Source organism: Gigantopelta aegis, unplaced genomic scaffold, assembly GCF_016097555.1.
Source record: "Gigantopelta aegis isolate Gae_Host unplaced genomic scaffold, Gae_host_genome ctg2245_pilon_pilon, whole genome shotgun sequence".
Taxonomy (NCBI): domain Eukaryota; kingdom Metazoa; phylum Mollusca; class Gastropoda; order Neomphalida; family Peltospiridae; genus Gigantopelta; species Gigantopelta aegis.
The window spans coordinates 51,613-70,055 of NW_024532879.1; the positions used below are offsets into that span (position 1 = coordinate 51,613).

General features: G+C 35.0%; 1 protein-coding gene across 1 annotated transcript in view; it reads right to left on the reverse strand.

Annotated features, from left to right (window-relative positions):
• Nucleotides 1-257: 257 nt before the first annotated feature.
• LOC121391372 (scavenger receptor cysteine-rich domain superfamily protein-like) overlaps nt 258-18,443 on the reverse strand; it is a 56,745-nt gene continuing 38,559 nt past the window's right edge. Inside the window, exons 3-18 of the mRNA XM_041523028.1 lie at nt 16,636-16,800; nt 12,718-12,760; nt 11,634-11,795; nt 10,335-10,517; nt 10,127-10,291; nt 9,483-9,659; nt 8,849-9,010; nt 8,202-8,363; nt 7,344-7,505; nt 6,594-6,647; nt 5,629-5,790; nt 3,914-4,075; nt 3,056-3,217; nt 2,198-2,359; nt 1,132-1,290; nt 258-295 (exon numbers count right to left, since the gene is read on the reverse strand). Of these exons, the coding sequence (XP_041378962.1) occupies nt 258-295; nt 1,132-1,290; nt 2,198-2,359; nt 3,056-3,217; nt 3,914-4,075; nt 5,629-5,790; nt 6,594-6,647; nt 7,344-7,505; nt 8,202-8,363; nt 8,849-9,010; nt 9,483-9,659; nt 10,127-10,291; nt 10,335-10,517; nt 11,634-11,795; nt 12,718-12,760; nt 16,636-16,800 (2,280 nt within the window). The remainder of the gene's footprint in view (nt 296-1,131; nt 1,291-2,197; nt 2,360-3,055; nt 3,218-3,913; nt 4,076-5,628; nt 5,791-6,593; nt 6,648-7,343; nt 7,506-8,201; nt 8,364-8,848; nt 9,011-9,482; nt 9,660-10,126; nt 10,292-10,334; nt 10,518-11,633; nt 11,796-12,717; nt 12,761-16,635; nt 16,801-18,443) is intronic.

Consider the following 18,443-nt stretch of genomic DNA (forward strand, 5'->3'; position numbering starts at 1 on the left):
TATTTGTGTCAGTGTTATCTAAAGGAGTAGGCTGAGTCCAGAATGAAACATAGCGATAACCATTGGAACTATAGTGTCCATTATCAATACCAGCCTGTAATATGAACACCGCAAATAAAAAGTTTGTTGTAGTTTGTATTTACCTGCAAAGCAACTTTCAAAAGACTGTGCACTCAGTAATTCTGTCCCATCATTGAGAGTAAAGAAAAAAGTCACTAGTATTTGACCTGTTGTAGCTTTTGTGTTAGATGCTTGCATTATTGTGGTAATAACAACACAAGCACTGCCATGAAGCCTGTAAAAATCAAGTCAACAGTCAAAAAAAATCTGATTAATGAATTAACATGTAGCATTTAAAAGGATACTTCATATAATTAGATTATTCATATCTTCTTACTTTGCAGTTTCTGTCAGCTTAATTGTAGAGCAGGTTTGACTATGAAATGAACAGTAAGCATTGATAATATTAATAGTAACTTGTTTAAACTTAGCTTGAACAGCAGTTGTGAACTAGAGAATAGAAATAAAAGTAACATCATAATCTTTTTCTCTGATACTTACAGTAGCTACACTATAGTAACCCATAATAACAGTCGCGGTGTTCTCTAAAGCAATATTAGGTATTAATAGGAGACAAGTGGGTGTAGGACTAGCTAAAGTCAATGATGATATCACTGAACTGGTGATCCCTGTAATAGAACTACAATGTAATTCTATATAAACCATTAACTTTACCTTTAAAAATTAAAGGGCTTGTAAGACTATGAGAGGATACTATTGATGTTGTTAGTAAAGAGGTTTCTACACTTGGTAGTGATTCAATCTTAGAGTAAGATGTTGGTAACAATTGAGGTTCTGGAGTTGATACTTTAGAAAATGATGATGAATGTTCTAGAGAAGGTGAAGATGAGGTACTTTCAGTTTCTGTTGAATAAGATAAAGCTTCTAGTGAGGGTGAAGGTGAAACGTTCAAAGATGAAGGAGATGATTGTGTTGAAGATACAATCTCCAATATTGATGAGGATGTCAACAGTATATAAGTAGAAGCTGATGAACTACTCACAGGCTTCACTGTTGCAGTAAAGAAAGATATACTATGAACATAATATTCATTTGTTAAAGTTGTCTCACATTGACATCTAACTCCAGCATCCTCACTGTGACTACAATCTGCATTTGAAATGTAGGAACAATCTAACAGACTAGACTCAGTTCCAATACATCCAACATTGTCAAAGTATATATCACCAATACCAGGTCCAAAATGAGAGCTGGATAAAGCCACAGCATCTGTTTACAAAAAAAAAGATTTAATGGTATTGCCTTAAAACTTTACCTTCATCAGAATATCCCAATTGTCTGCAAACAACTATAGCATCAGGTATTCCCCAAGGTCATCACAAACTGTTCCCCATGAACTACTTAAGCATACCTCCACTCTACCTTCATTAGAAATTATGCCACCAACAAGACGTATCTCACCATCATTACATGGGGCTAGTCAAATCAGGGATTAATATAAAGAATGAAAATGAAGGAATTTGTTACCTTCACATTTGACACCAGCTTCGTCAGAATGATTACACTGGTGAGATCCAATGGGACTACTAGAACATTGTAAAAGTTTAGTATTATATATAGCACATTCTACATCATCAAGCCAGATTGGTCCACTACCAGAACCATAGTAAGAATTATAGCGAGGTATACCATCTGTGGTGTATGATGAAATTAAAGAAATATTAAAATGATTGACTCTTACATCCAGTGAAAGCAAATCCTAGATGTCTGCAGACAACTGTAGCATCCATATATCCCCAATTATGATCACATACTGTGCCCCACTCTCCATTGATACAGACTTCTAATCTACCTTCGTATTCAGTTGAGCCACCCATCAATCTCACATCACCATAAGTACAGTTCACAGTAGAGTTAACTAAAATATCGATCATCAGTACGTTATAAAATATAACCAATATGCACCTTGACATCTTACACCAGCGTCTGACTTATGACTACAGTCACGAGTGTCAGAATCATAAGGGCAATTTAGTAAACTGGTCTCAGAACCGCTACAGTGTACATCATCGAGATGAATACCACCAATACCTTGACCAAACTTTGCATCTGAGAATGCAATTGCATCTATATTTAAAGAATATAATTGGTTTAGTAACTGTTGCATTTTAAATACCTGTTTTGAGATATCCAAGTTTACCACAAACTACTTTAGCATCTGCATTACTCCAATAATCATCACAAACTGTGCCCCAAACCTTTCCAATACATATTTCTACTCTTCCTTCCTGGTCAACATTACCACCAACAAGACGAAGATCTCCGTTAGCACATGGAGCTAACAGATAGCATCATTATTATAGTATCAATGTCATAATGTTGTACCTTCACATTTGACACCAGCTTCGTCAGAATGATTACACTGGTGAGATCCAATTGGACTACTAGAACATTGTAAAAGTTTAGTATTATATAAAGCACATTCTACATCATCAAGCCAGATTGGTCCACTACCAGAACCATAGTAAGAATTATAGCGAGGTATACCATCTGTGATGTATGATGAAATTAAAGAAATATTAAAATAATTGACTCTTACACCAAGTATAAGCATATCCTAGTTGTGTGCAGACAACAGTAGCATCCCAATATCCCCAATTATAATCACATACTGTGCCCCACTCTCCATTGATACAGACTTCTAATCTACCTTCGTATTCAGTTGAGCCACCCATCAATCTCACATCACCATAAGTACAGTTCACAGTAGAGTTAACTAAAGTATCGATCATCAGTACGTTATAAAATATAACTAATATGCACCTTGACATCTTACACCAGCGTCTGACTTATGACTACAGTCACGAGTGTCAGAATCATAAGGGCAATTTAGTAAACTGGTCTCAGAGCCGCTACAGTGTACATCATCGAGATGAATACCACCAATACCTTGACCAAACTTTGCATCTGAGAATGCAATTGCATCTATATTTAAAGAATATAATTGGTTTAGTAACTGTTGCATTTTAAATACCTGTTTTGAGATATCCAAGTTTACCACAAACTACTTTAGCATCTGCATTACTCCAATAATCATCACAAACTGTGCCCCAAACCTTTCCAATACATATTTCTACTCTACCTTCCTGATCAACATTACCACCAACAAGACGAAGATCTCCGTTAGCACATGGAGCTAACAGATAGCATCACTAGTATAATATCAATGTCATAATGTTGTACCTTCACATTTGACACCAGCTTCGTCAGAATGATTACACTGGTGAGATCCAATTGGACTACTAGAACATTGTAAAAGTTTAGTATTATATAAAGCACATTCTACATCATCAAGCCAGATTGGTCCACTACCAGAACCATAGTAAGAATTGTAGTAAGGTATACCATCTGTGATGTATGATCAAATTAAAGAAATATTAAAATGATTGACTCTTACATCCAGTGAAAGCATATCCTAGTTGTGTGCAGACAACTGTAGCATCCATATATCCCCAATTATGATCACATACTGTGCCCCACTCTCCATTGATACAGACTTCTAATCTACCTTCGTATTCAGTTGAGTCACCCATCAATCTCACATCACCATAAGTACAGTTCACAGTAGAGTTAACTAAAGTGTCGATCATCAGTACGTTATAAAATATAACCAATATGCACCTTGACATCTTACACCAGCGTCTGACTTATGACTACAGTCACGAGTGTCAGAATCATAAGGGCAATTTAGTAAACTGGTCTCAGAGCCGCTACAGTGTACATCATCGAGATGAATACCACCAATACCTTGACCAAACTTTGCATCTGAGAATGCAATTGCATCTATATTTAAAGAATATAATTGGTTTAGTAACTGTTGCATTTTAAATACCTGTTTTGAGATATCCAAGTTTACCACAAACTACTTTAGCATCTGCATTACTCCAATAATCATCACAAACTGTGCCCCAAACCTTTCCAATACATATTTCTACTCTTCCTTCCTGGTCAACATTACCACCAACAAGACGAAGATCTCCGTTAGCACATGGAGCTAACAGATAGCATCATTATTATAGTATCAATGTCATAATGTTGTACCTTCACATTTGACACCAGCTTCGTCAGAATGATTACAATGGTGAGATCCAATTGGACTACTAGAACATTGTAATAGTTTAGTATTATATAAAGAACATTCTACATCATCAAGCCAGATTGGTCCACTACCAGAACCATAGTAAGAATTATAGCGAGGTATACCATCTGTGGTGTATGATGAAATTAAAGAAATATTTAAATAATTGACTCTTACACCAAGTATAAGCATATCCTAGTTGTGTGCAGACAACAGTAGCATCCCAATATCCCCAATTATAATCACATACTGTGCCCCACTCTCCATTGATACAGACTTCTAATCTACCTTCGTATTCAGTTGAGCCACCCATCAATCTCACATCACCATAAGTACAGTTCACAGTAGAGTTAACTAAAATATCGATCATCAATACGTTATAAAATATAACCAACATGCACCTTGACATCTTACACCAGCGTCTGACTTATGACTACAGTCACGAGTGTCAGAATCATAAGGGCAATTTAGTAAACTGGTCTCAGAGCCGCTACAATGTACATCATCGAGATGAATACCACCAATACCTTGACCAAACTTTGCATCTGAGAATGCAATTGCATCTATATTTAAAGAATATAATTGGTTTAGTAACTGTTGCATTTTAAATACCTGTTTTGAGATATCCAAGTTTACCACAAACTACTTTAGCATCTGCATTACTCCAATAATCATCACAACTGTGCCCCAAACCTTTCCAATACATATTTCTACTCTTCCTTCCTGGTCAACATTACCACCAACAAGACGAAGATCTCCGTTAGCACATGGAGCTAACAGATAGCATCATTATTATAGTATCAATGTCATAATGTTGTACCTTCACATTTGACACCAGCTTCGTCAGAATGATTACAATGGTGAGATCCAATTGGACTACTAGAACATTGTAATAGTTTAGTATTATATAAAGAACATTCTACATCATCAAGCCAGATTGGTCCACTACCAGAACCATAGTAAGAATTATAGCGAGGTATACCATCTGTGGTGTATGATGAAATTAAAGAAATATTAAAATAATTGACTCTTACACCAAGTATAAGCATATCCTAGTTGTGTGCAGACAACAGTAGCATCCCAATATCCCCAATTATAATCACATACTGTGCCCCACTCTCCATTGATACAGACTTCTAATCTACCTTCGTATTCAGTTGAGCCACCCATCAATCTCACATCACCATAAGTACAGTTCACAGTAGAGTTAACTAAAATATCGATCATCAGTACGTTATAAAATATAACCAATATGCACCTTGACATCTTACACCAGCGTCTGACTTATGACTACAGTCACGAGTGTCAGAATCATAAGGGCAATTTAGTAAACTGGTCTCAGAGCCGCTACAATGTACATCATCGAGATGAATACCACCAATACCTTGACCAAACTTTGCATCTGAGAATGCAATTGCATCTATATTTAAAGAATATAATTGGTTTAGTAACTGTTGCATTTTAAATACCTGTTTTGAGATATCCAAGTTTACCACAAACTACTTTAGCATCTACATTACTCCAATAATCATCACAAACTGTGCCCCAAACCTTTCCAATACATATTTCTACTCTTCCTTCCTGGTCAACATTACCACCAACAAGACGAAGATCTCCGTTAGCACATGGAGCTAACAGATAGCATCATTATTATAGTATCAATGTCATAATGTTGTACCTTCACATTTGACACCAGCTTCGTCAGAATGATTACACTGGTGAGATCCAATTGGACTACTAGAACATTGTAAAAGTTTAGTATTATATAAAGCACATTCTACATCATCAAGCCAGATTGGTCCACTACCAGAACCATAGTAAGAATTATAGCAAGGTATACCATCTGTGGTGTATGATGAAATTAAAGAAATATTAAAATAATTGACTCTTACACCAAGTATAAGCATATCCTAGTTGTGTGCAGACAACAGTAGCATCCCAATATCCCCAATTATAATCACATACTGTGCCCCACTCTCCATTGATACAGACTTCTAATCTACCTTCGTATTCAGTTGAGCCACCCATCAATCTCACATCACCATAAGTACAGTTCACAGTAGAGTTAACTAAAGTATCGATCATCAGTACGTTATAAAATATAACTAATATGCACCTTGACATCTTACACCAGCATCTGACTTATGACTACAGTCACGAGTGTCAGAATCATAAGGCAATTTAGTAAACTGGTCTCAGAACCGCTACAGTGTACATCATCGAGATGAATACCACCAATACCTTGACCAAACTTTGCATCTGAGAATGCAATTGCATCTATATTTAAAGAATATAATTGGTTTAGTAACTGTTGCATTTTAAATACCTGTTTTGAGATATCCAAGTTTACCACAAACTACTTTAGCATCTGCATTACTCCAATAATCATCACAAACTGTACCCCAAACGTTTCCAATACATATTTCTACTCTACCTTCCTGATCAACATTACCACCAACAAGACGAAGATCTCCGTTAGCACATGGAGCTAACAGATAGCATCACTAGTATAATATCAATGTCATAATGTTGTACCTTCACATTTGACACCAGCTTCGTCAGAATGATTACACTGGTGAGATCCAATGGGAATACTAGAACATTGTAAAAGTTTAGTATTATATATAGCACATGCTACATCATCAAGCCAGATTGGTCCACTACCAGAACCATAGTAAGAATTGTAGTAAGGTATACCATCTGTGATGTATGATCAAATTAAAGAAATATTAAAATGATTGACTCTTACATCCAGTGAAAGCATATCCTAGTTGTGTGCAGACAACAGTAGCATCCATATATCCCCAATTATAATCACATACTGTGCCCCACTCTCCATTGATACAGACTTCTAATCTACCTTCGTATTCAGTTGAGCCACCCATCAATTTCACATCACCATAAGTACAGTTCACAGTAGAGTTAACTAAAGTGTCGATCATCAGTACGTTATAAAATATAACCAATATGCACCTTGACATCTTACACCAGCGTCTGACTTATGACTACAGTCACGAGTGTCAGAATCATAAGGGCAATTTAGTAAACTGGTCTCAGAGCCGCTACAGTGTACATCATCGAGATGAATACCACCAATACCTTGACCAAACTTTGCATCTGAGAATGCAATTGCATCTATATTTAAAGAATATAATTGGTTTAGTAACTGTTGCATTTTAAATACCTGTTTTGAGATATCCAAGTTTACCACAAACTACTTTAGCATCTGCATTACTCCAATAATCATCACAAACTGTGCCCCAAACCTTTCCAATACATATTTCTACTCTTCCTTCCTGGTCAACATTACCACCAACAAGACGAAGATCTCCGTTAGCACATGGAGCTAACAGATAGCATCATTATTATAGTATCAATGTCATAATGTTGTACCTTCACATTTGACACCAGCTTCGTCAGAATGATTACACTGGTGAGATCCAATTGGACTACTAGAACATTGTAAAAGTTTAGTATTATATAAAGCACATTCTACATCATCAAGCCAGATTGGTCCACTACCAGAACCATAGTAAGAATTATAGCGAGGTATACCATCTGTGATGTATGATCAAATTAAATAAATATTAAAATAATTGACTCTTACACCAAGTATAAGCATATCCTAGTTGTGTGCAGACAACAGTAGCATCCCAATATCCCCAATTATAATCACATACTGTGCCCCACTCTCCATTGATACAGACTTCTAATCTACCTTCGTATTCAGTTGAGCCACCCATCAATCTCACATCACCATAAGTACAGTTCACAGTAGAGTTAACTAAAATATCGATCATCAGTACGTTATAAAATATAACCAATATGCACCTTGACATCTTACACCAGCGTCTGACTTATGACTACAGTCACGAGTGTCAGAATCATAAGGGCAATTTAGTAAACTGGTCTCAGAGCCGCTACAATGTACATCATCGAGATGAATACCACCAATACCTTGACCAAACTTTGCATCTGAGAATGCAATTGCATCTATATTTAAAGAATATAATTGGTTTAGTAACTGTTGCATTTTAAATACCTGTTTTGAGATATCCAAGTTTACCACAAACTACTTTAGCATCTACATTACTCCAATAATCATCACAAACTGTGCCCCAAACCTTTCCAATACATATTTCTACTCTTCCTTCCTGGTCAACATTACCACCAACAAGACGAAGATCTCCGTTAGCACATGGAGCTAACAGATAGCATCATTATTATAGTATCAATGTCATAATGTTGTACCTTCACATTTGACACCAGCTTCGTCAGAATGATTACACTGGTGAGATCCAATTGGACTACTAGAACATTGTAAAAGTTTAGTATTATATAAAGCACATTCTACATCATCAAGCCAGATTGGTCCACTACCAGAACCATAGTAAGAATTATAGCGAGGTATACCATCTGTGGTGTATGATGAAATTAAAGAAATATTAAAATAATTGACTCTTACACCAAGTATAAGCATATCCTAGTTGTGTGCAGACAACAGTAGCATCCCAATATCCCCAATTATAATCACATACTGTGCCCCACTCTCCATTGATACAGACTTCTAATCTACCTTCGTATTCAGTTGAGCCACCCATCAATCTCACATCACCATAAGTACAGTTCACAGTAGAGTTAACTAAAGTATCGATCATCAGTATGTTATAAAATATAACTAATATGCACCTTGACATCTTACACCAGCGTCTGACTTATGACTACAGTCACGAGTGTCAGAATCATAAGGGCAATTTAGTAAACTGGTCTCAGAACCGCTACAGTGTACATCATCGAGATGAATACCACCAATACCTTGACCAAACTTTGCATCTGAGAATGCAACTGCATCTATATTTAAAGAATATAATTGGTTTAGTAACTGTTGCATTTTAAATACCTGTTTTGAGATATCCAAGTTTACCACAAACTACTTTAGCATCTGCATTACTCCAATAATCATCACAAACTGTACCCCAAACGTTTCCAATACATATTTCTACTCTACCTTCCTGATCAACATTACCACCAACAAGACGAAGATCTCCGTTAGCACATGGAGCTAACAGATAGCATCACTAGTATAATATCAATGTCATAATGTTGTACCTTCACATTTGACACCAGCTTCGTCAGAATGATTACACTGGTGAGATCCAATGGGAATACTAGAACATTGTAAAAGTTTAATATTATATATAGCACATGCTACATCATCAAGCCAGATTGGTCCACTACCAGAACCATAGTAAGAATTGTAGTAAGGTATACCATCTGTGATGTATGATCAAATTAAAGAAATATTAAAATGATTGACTCTTACATCCAGTGAAAGCATATCCTAGTTGTGTGCAGACAACAGTAGCATCCATATATCCCCAATTATGATCACATACTGTGCCCCACTCTCCATTGATACAGACTTCTAATCTACCTTCGTATTCAGTTGAGCCACCCATCAATTTCACATCACCATAAGTACAGTTCACAGTAGAGTTAACTAAAGTGTCGATCATCAGTACGTTATAAAATATAACCAATATGCACCTTGACATCTTACACCAGCGTCTGACTTATGACTACAGTCACGAGTGTCAGAATCATAAGGGCAATTTAGTAAACTGGTCTCAGAGCCGCTACAGTGTACATCATCGAGATGAATACCACCAATACCTTGACCAAACTTTGCATCTGAGAATGCAATTGCATCTATATTTAAAGAATATAATTGGTTTAGTAACTGTTGCATTTTAAATACCTGTTTTGAGATATCCAAGTTTACCACAAACTACTTTAGCATCTGCATTACTCCAATAATCATCACAAACTGTGCCCCAAACCTTTCCAATACATATTTCTACTCTTCCTTCCTGGTCAACATTACCACCAACAAGACGAAGATCTCCGTTAGCACATGGAGCTAACAGATAGCATCATTATTATAGTATCAATGTCATAATGTTGTACCTTCACATTTGACACCAGCTTCGTCAGAATGATTACACTGGTGAGATCCAATTGGACTACTAGAACATTGTAAAAGTTTAGTATTATATAAAGCACATTCTACATCATCAAGCCAGATTGGTCCACTACCAGAACCATAGTAAGAATTATAGCGAGGTATACCATCTGTGGTGTATGATGAAATTAAAGAAATATTAAAATAATTGACTCTTACACCAAGTATAAGCATATCCTAGTTGTGTGCAGACAACAGTAGCATCCCAATATCCCCAATTATAATCACATACTGTGCCCCACTCTCCATTGATACAGACTTCTAATCTACCTTCGTATTCAGTTGAGCCACCCATCAATCTCACATCACCATAAGTACAGTTCACAGTAGAGTTAACTAAAGTATCGATCATCAGTATGTTATAAAATATAACTAATATGCACCTTGACATCTTACACCAGCGTCTGACTTATGACTACAGTCACGAGTGTCAGAATCATAAGGGCAATTTAGTAAACTGGTCTCAGAACCGCTACAGTGTACATCATCGAGATGAATACCACCAATACCTTGACCAAACTTTGCATCTGAGAATGCAACTGCATCTATATTTAAAGAATATAATTGGTTTAGTAACTGTTGCATTTTAAATACCTGTTTTGAGATATCCAAGTTTACCACAAACTACTTTAGCATCTGCATTACTCCAATAATCATCACAAACTGTACCCCAAACGTTTCCAATACATATTTCTACTCTACCTTCCTGATCAACATTACCACCAACAAGACGAAGATCTCCGTTAGCACATGGAGCTAACAGATAGCATCACTAGTATAATATCAATGTCATAATGTTGTACCTTCACATTTGACACCAGCTTCGTCAGAATGATTACACTGGTGAGATCCAATGGGAATACTAGAACATTGTAAAAGTTTAATATTATATATAGCACATGCTACATCATCAAGCCAGATTGGTCCACTACCAGAACCATAGTAAGAATTGTAGTAAGGTATACCATCTGTGATGTATGATCAAATTAAAGAAATATTAAAATGATTGACTCTTACATCCAGTGAAAGCATATCCTAGTTGTGTGCAGACAACAGTAGCATCCATATATCCCCAATTATGATCACATACTGTGCCCCACTCTCCATTGATACAGACTTCTAATCTACCTTCGTATTCAGTTGAGCCACCCATCAATTTCACATCACCATAAGTACAGTTCACAGTAGAGTTAACTAAAGTGTCGATCATCAGTACGTTATAAAATATAACCAATATGCACCTTGACATCTTACACCAGCGTCTGACTTATGACTACAGTCACGAGTGTCAGAATCATAAGGGCAATTTAGTAAACTGGTCTCAGAGCCGCTACAGTGTACATCATCGAGATGAATACCACCAATACCTTGACCAAACTTTGCATCTGAGAATGCAATTGCATCTATATTTAAAGAATATAATTGGTTTAGTAACTGTTGCATTTTAAATACCTGTTTTGAGATATCCAAGTTTACCACAAACTACTTTAGCATCTGCATTACTCCAATAATCATCACAAACTGTGCCCCAAACCTTTCCAATACATATTTCTACTCTTCCTTCCTGGTCAACATTACCACCAACAAGACGAAGATCTCCGTTAGCACATGGAGCTAACAGATAGCATCATTATTATAGTATCAATGTCATAATGTTGTACCTTCACATTTGACACCAGCTTCGTCAGAATGATTACACTGGTGAGATCCAATTGGACTACTAGAACATTGTAAAAGTTTAGTATTATATAAAGCACATTCTACATCATCAAGCCAGATTGGTCCACTACCAGAACCATAGTAAGAATTATAGCGAGGTATACCATCTGTGGTGTATGATGAAATTAAAGAAATATTAAAATAATTGACTCTTACACCAAGTATAAGCATATCCTAGTTGTGTGCAGACAACAGTAGCATCCCAATATCCCCAATTATAATCACATACTGTGCCCCACTCTCCATTGATACAGACTTCTAATCTACCTTCGTATTCAGTTGAGCCACCCATCAATCTCACATCACCATAAGTACAGTTCACAGTAGAGTTAACTAAAATATCGATCATCAGTACGTTATAAAATATAACCAATATGCACCTTGACATCTTACACCAGCGTCTGACTTATGACTACAGTCACGAGTGTCAGAATCATAAGGGCAATTTAGTAAACTGGTCTCAGAGCCGCTACAGTGTACATCATCGAGATGAATACCACCAATACCTTGACCAAACTTTGCATCTGAGAATGCAATTGCATCTATATTTAAAGAATATAATTGGTTTAGTAACTGTTGCATTTTAAATACCTGTTTTGAGATATCCAAGTTTACCACAAACTACTTTAGCATCTGCATTACTCCAATAATCATCACAAACTGTGCCCCAAACCTTTCCAATACATATTTCTACTCTACCTTCCTGATCAACATTACCACCAACAAGACGAAGATCTCCATTAGCACATGGACCTATATTGCAAAAATTGAAGATTGATACCCATGCATAAGTAGATACTTTTTTATTGCAAACTACCTTGACAAATGACTCCAGCATCATCAGAGTGAGAACAATCTGTCTGAAAAATAATATTTGATGGGCAAGACAATAGTGAAGTTTCACTGCCAGTACAAGCAACCAGTTCTAGAGCTACTGCTCCATTTCCTTGTCCAAAGTAGGCATTATATGTTGCTTGGCCATCTAATGATATAATAACATTTTGCATCATATACATAACATCTTAACATAAAATGAATGTATTAGCTGACATGCAGTATCATAGTTATATACAATATGGAGGTTGTGTACACATGACTTTAAAAATTGATTTATTGATTTTAACTAATACACTATTATATAGGTTGCGTATGTAAAATGTAACAGTAACAATATCTATTTACTTATATAATTATTATCAAAATGACTTTTAATGTAGCTACATAAGCACTAGTACATTGGCAATGACAACAATGTTATCCTTATTTTTAATTAAATTAAGTTTGCTACATTCAACCTCTAAAACAATAATATTATTTTTACTAGTAAAATCAACCAATCAATTTATACAGTGACTTAATATTAATTGGATGAACAATTGTAAGCCTTTATTATTACATTCATATCTGCAATATTATTTGGCATAATAATTAACCATTTTTATGTAACCCGATAAAATCATAATTAGTGTGGGGGTGTAGTTGGGATAAAAGTAGACGTAATGCTAGCTGTATGCAGTCAATGGCAAAAAATATTGAGAATTGGACAGCTAACAGAATTTTTGTATCGGGTACTTGTTAGCAATGCCTATGTAGGAATGGCCCAGATTATCCATTGAAATAAAATATATTGGCAGAAAACCAGATCTTACTCAAAAACATTAGAATATCTCAATACTTGTCAGTCTTCCTCCCTAGAATAATGGCCATGTTATGACTGATTTATAGATTAATGCAATGTTTCTATGCATGTTGTAGCAGTTGGTGAAAATTATGCATTTTTAGTGTTCTAATTCTTCTGTGTTCTAATTCAGCATGCAAAACACAATTGAATCGAACTATCTGTTTTCGGATCTCGTATTTTGAGGGCTTTTGAAATGAAACCAAGTAATTTGAACAAATTACCATTACTCTAAAGAAGCCATTTTAATGATTAATTGATATAAACGGGACAAGGATGGGAATATTAAAAGTATAGTCTCCTACTTTTAGCAAATAAGGACAATTTCCTGCTTTGTTAAAAGATCCAGGATAATGATAATATGACTGATAATGTAATGGCTGAAAGCCTAGCTATGATGCATTGACTTAAGAATTATTATAACCTAAAAACACTGGCATTTATTTAAGGAAACTGATAAATAAAAACATTTTATAAAAGTGAAGTAAATGTAAAGATGGCTATTAGCAGTTTTATACAAAGAATGCAAATAAAATAGTAGGGATGGCGATTGCATCATCCCTAGATAATAATACCTATCTTGAAAGAAATGAAACAATAGTTGAGACATGATAAGATGTATATGTGCTTCAACTTTCTTTACCTTTACTTTGTGTACATGGTTGACACATTATTATACAAGATAGTATTACAGGTCTGAGGTCAGATTTCCATCTCAGTGACGCTACTGACAATTTTATTTTACAGATTTTGGGGGTAAAAATACATATGGTTCTCCTTGGATTATGGTAGAAAAGACAAAGCTTGAAAGCAGTATGTTTTATTTTAAAACCAGAATGAGTGTGCAAGTCTAATGGTGAGCCACTTGTATGTGGTTTTTATATTTATCCAACCCATTATTTCTTAGGAGCCAATCCCGATGACTCAGCTTATGATCTTTATTTAAGGAACTGTTTGGAGTTCCAGAAATTAAGTGTTTTTACAATTAGATAAACAATGACCCAATAGAAGCTGCTTTTCGCTCTAATTTTTGTGATTCATTAGTTGATGATAAACTACAACAAAAGAGCCAAGTATACTTCTCATAAATTCAAGACCAAATCACAGTAGGTAATAGACCATTGTGTCATTAATGTACTTACATAAAGAAAGGGTTGGACATTCAAAGAATATATTTTAACAAAGTTCTCTGGGAAAGTGACATTCTACCCAAACAAATTATATTTTATGAGTGTTGTTTCACCTTACACCATGTTACATTGTTACACTGTTGGTTTGCATCATCAAGACTTACACAAAGAGTAAACTTTTTTTTCATGCACTATATGTATAAAACCTAGCTATTTCCAGGAAATATTTGTTTCTCAAAATTAGTATTGTATTTCACAAAATCAGTTTTCATCAATACTACTTCCACAACCATATCCATCAACTACTATGTCATCATAACTACTTTCTGTTAATGGTAACAAGGAAGGGCTGTTTGAAAGTTGATTAATATTGCATATACTTTTACCATTAATTTTGGTTACCAAGGTGTGGCATTGTAAGTGAGAATAAATCTTTTAAAATGGTAAATTGCTTCATATGGCCAATGGTGCATTCTACATGAATTCAGAGAGAGGCTGTGGTACGACCAGGCTAGACTTCATTAGCAGGAAGCTGTCCACATCTTCAATAAATGGTGGTGAGTTTAATTTTATACATAATTTTGAAAGACTGTAAACCCTCCAATCTATCTATCGTTATAGAGCATTAGCTATTCCATCCAGTTTATTTAGAAAACCACAGTTATATAATATTACATAGTTAATGAAATTCCTTTTCAATAAAGAAGATGGCTTGTAAACGGTCCAAGGATGTCAAAAAAATGCCATAAAAACTTCATAGCAAGCAAAACCTGTATAAATATTATAGTGAATCATCCGTGCAATATGTTGTATTCAAAAAATGCTGTCTTAGCACTGTTTAGCTGAACTCTTGTTAATTTTTTTTATCAGATGACATTGACATCATTTGCAATGTTAGAGCAGCATCAACGATGGCATAGACATTGCTTAAGGGTGTTATTTTACTTTTACCAATGTTGGTGTTAACGAAAGCAGAGATATCACTACAAGAGACATTACTTCCAGTCATGGACAATTCACTTTGAAACATGTGATGCCAACCCTAGAGTTTGATGTAATGTCTTCTGTTTTAAATGTAAGCTGTTAAACCATTTACTACATAGCTTTAAGTCAGTTGGAATCAATGTAGTGTCATTTTACTTTTGGCAGACTTCTTCATGGCTCTGCAGACACCGCATTTGTTGTGCATTTTGAGGTTCTTACCCCGTTAACAAAAAAAGAAAAAAGTACAACCACTTTACACAGTCTACAGACACTTAAAGAGTAATCCCAAAGTTAGGAGATATCTCACCTCATAAGAGTAGGAAAGGAAGGGGGGCACTGAAGCCCCCCCCCCTAACTTCAAATCAGGCGGGCTAAGCTCCCCTTGATTTGCACTCATGACTATGTACACAATAACCTCACATACACATAAGGACCATACTGATAACATAAACTTATTAGAAATACCTAAATAGTTTGTTTCCTTTAATGACAGACGAATTAATCCTTTTTGGTTAATTTTGATGTTTAATAATATAACGCAACTAAATATAAGGTCAGCCCCCCTCCCCCAACTTAAACTTCAAGAGCATCTTCTTATATCACTTATATACCTCCAACTATGAGGTTTTCTCGACAAATTTTATTTTTAAAGTAGTTCCAAAATTTCTAAGGGCTGTCCAAATTCGTTGATTTTGCAATACTATACGGTTAGCATTACGTCATACTTTTACCTGACCAGGAAGTAAATGTTGATACAAAATGTTTATCACAATTCTTTGGGCCTTGTACAAAAACGGCTCCTTGTTTACATTAATCGTCATCTAAAACTTTTTGAACAACCAACAAAGCTATTGTTTCAGATATAAAACAGAAAATTGTACCGTTTAATATCTGTTGTCGAAATGGTAAGCTACGTCTATCTACTCATGCATCTAACACTTACAGCCTGTGTATGAGTATCCAAGCTGTTTACAAACCACTCTAGCATCAGTGGATCCCCAACCATTATCACAGACTGTGTTCCAGGTATCGTTAATGCAGACTTCGACTCGACCTTCGTACTGGTTAGAGCCACCTTGGAGTCTGACGTTCCCATAAGTACAGGATCCTTACAATTCAAAGAATAAAATGTTTCACATTATACAAGAACGAAACTATGATATAAACATTTGCCTTATTATTATGTCTTACCTGCAGTTTGATCAGATGAGAGTGCAATTAATAGTGCACATAGTAATATTGGCATCTTGTTTAACTATTACCTATGAAACCCGGAACGGGAAACCTCCGCTGATAGATGTGCACATTATAATATCTTCTGTTGATCTTTAATTATTCATTGCTATTGAACAACTAAATTAGTTATCACAAAGATGAGTCATACAAATGAACTTTATAAATGGACATCTAAATATATCTTTGGGTACTTGCAGAATGCTAGAAAAAAATCTCGGATGCTTTAGTTGTAAGTGAACATTAAGTGGTAGTACAGTCTTAAAGGCCACGTTCACACCTTCCATAACAATAACTGCCAGAAGATGTAGATATGGTCTTTCTAGATACACAAAGCAGGTACTGTAACCCCATACTCATACAGTGAGCAGTGACAGTGAATTACTGATGTTCGCTAATGATCACTAGTCTAACGTTTACTAATGGTAACTCAACTATGTCGCTATGGTAAGTACTGGTATATAAACATTCTCTACGTTTGTCTTCTGATATCTTTATACTATTGTAATGTAGTAAATTTGGAGTACACTTTGTTGCAGTCATTTATTTTTATATATATGAGAATTATATGACTAGAAATAATAAAGTAATTATAAGTATTATTTATTGTTCTTGTCATCTTCCTATTGAAACAATACAGCAAGAAGTTTATGGAGTTAAGATTATTGAACTATAGAGCAATGAGAAAAGACTTCAGTAAAATTGGGACTCATTTAAATAATGATATCAGAATTCTCAGAAGTTTCTAGCATTGATCGCCATTATCTCCTACTGTTTAAATCTTGAGATGTCACTCTGATAGCCCTTATAAATATTGTATTGTTCTACACAGTGACAGAACTGTACACAACTCAACTAATAATTTCAGTACTCAAGGAGTATTGGAATATCCTCTGGATCTACCTATAATAGTACAAAGTGAAGATAGTTTAGCTATGTTACAACTTCCTCCAGAGGAATGTATATTTAGAGTTTTATTACATATAAAGTGTTTATTTGATAGTTGTGAAGTCACATTTGGTTCTAAGAAATATTTTTTTGTTAATTTAATATAATACTTAATATTTAATTAATATGTTTTAAGCTAAAAATAGAGAGTATATGTAAAATTTCCAAATTTCATAATTTTTATAAAAAAATATATATAATCATTTAATTTCAATACCATTACTTAAAGACAAGGAGAGTTAGCTCCCTCTACAGTATCTACTGTAAAATACTGAGTTTCTGTCATCACATTGCCTCAGGTATGTGTTAGCAGCTAGGAATATACTAGTGACTGCATATTAATAAGATATGATAGAGTCGTAAATAAAACTAGAGTACTGGTTTTATTGTTTTGTGTACATATTGTAGATTTTGGTATGCACAAAGACTTACAAGATAAGAAATATTATATCTCACATGTTAAGAAAATTCCTGTCAAATGGACAGATCATTACATTAACTATCAGTTATGTTATAAGCTTTGTAACTACATATAAAGGCCTTAAATTTCAAACAATACTCTACTGCTAG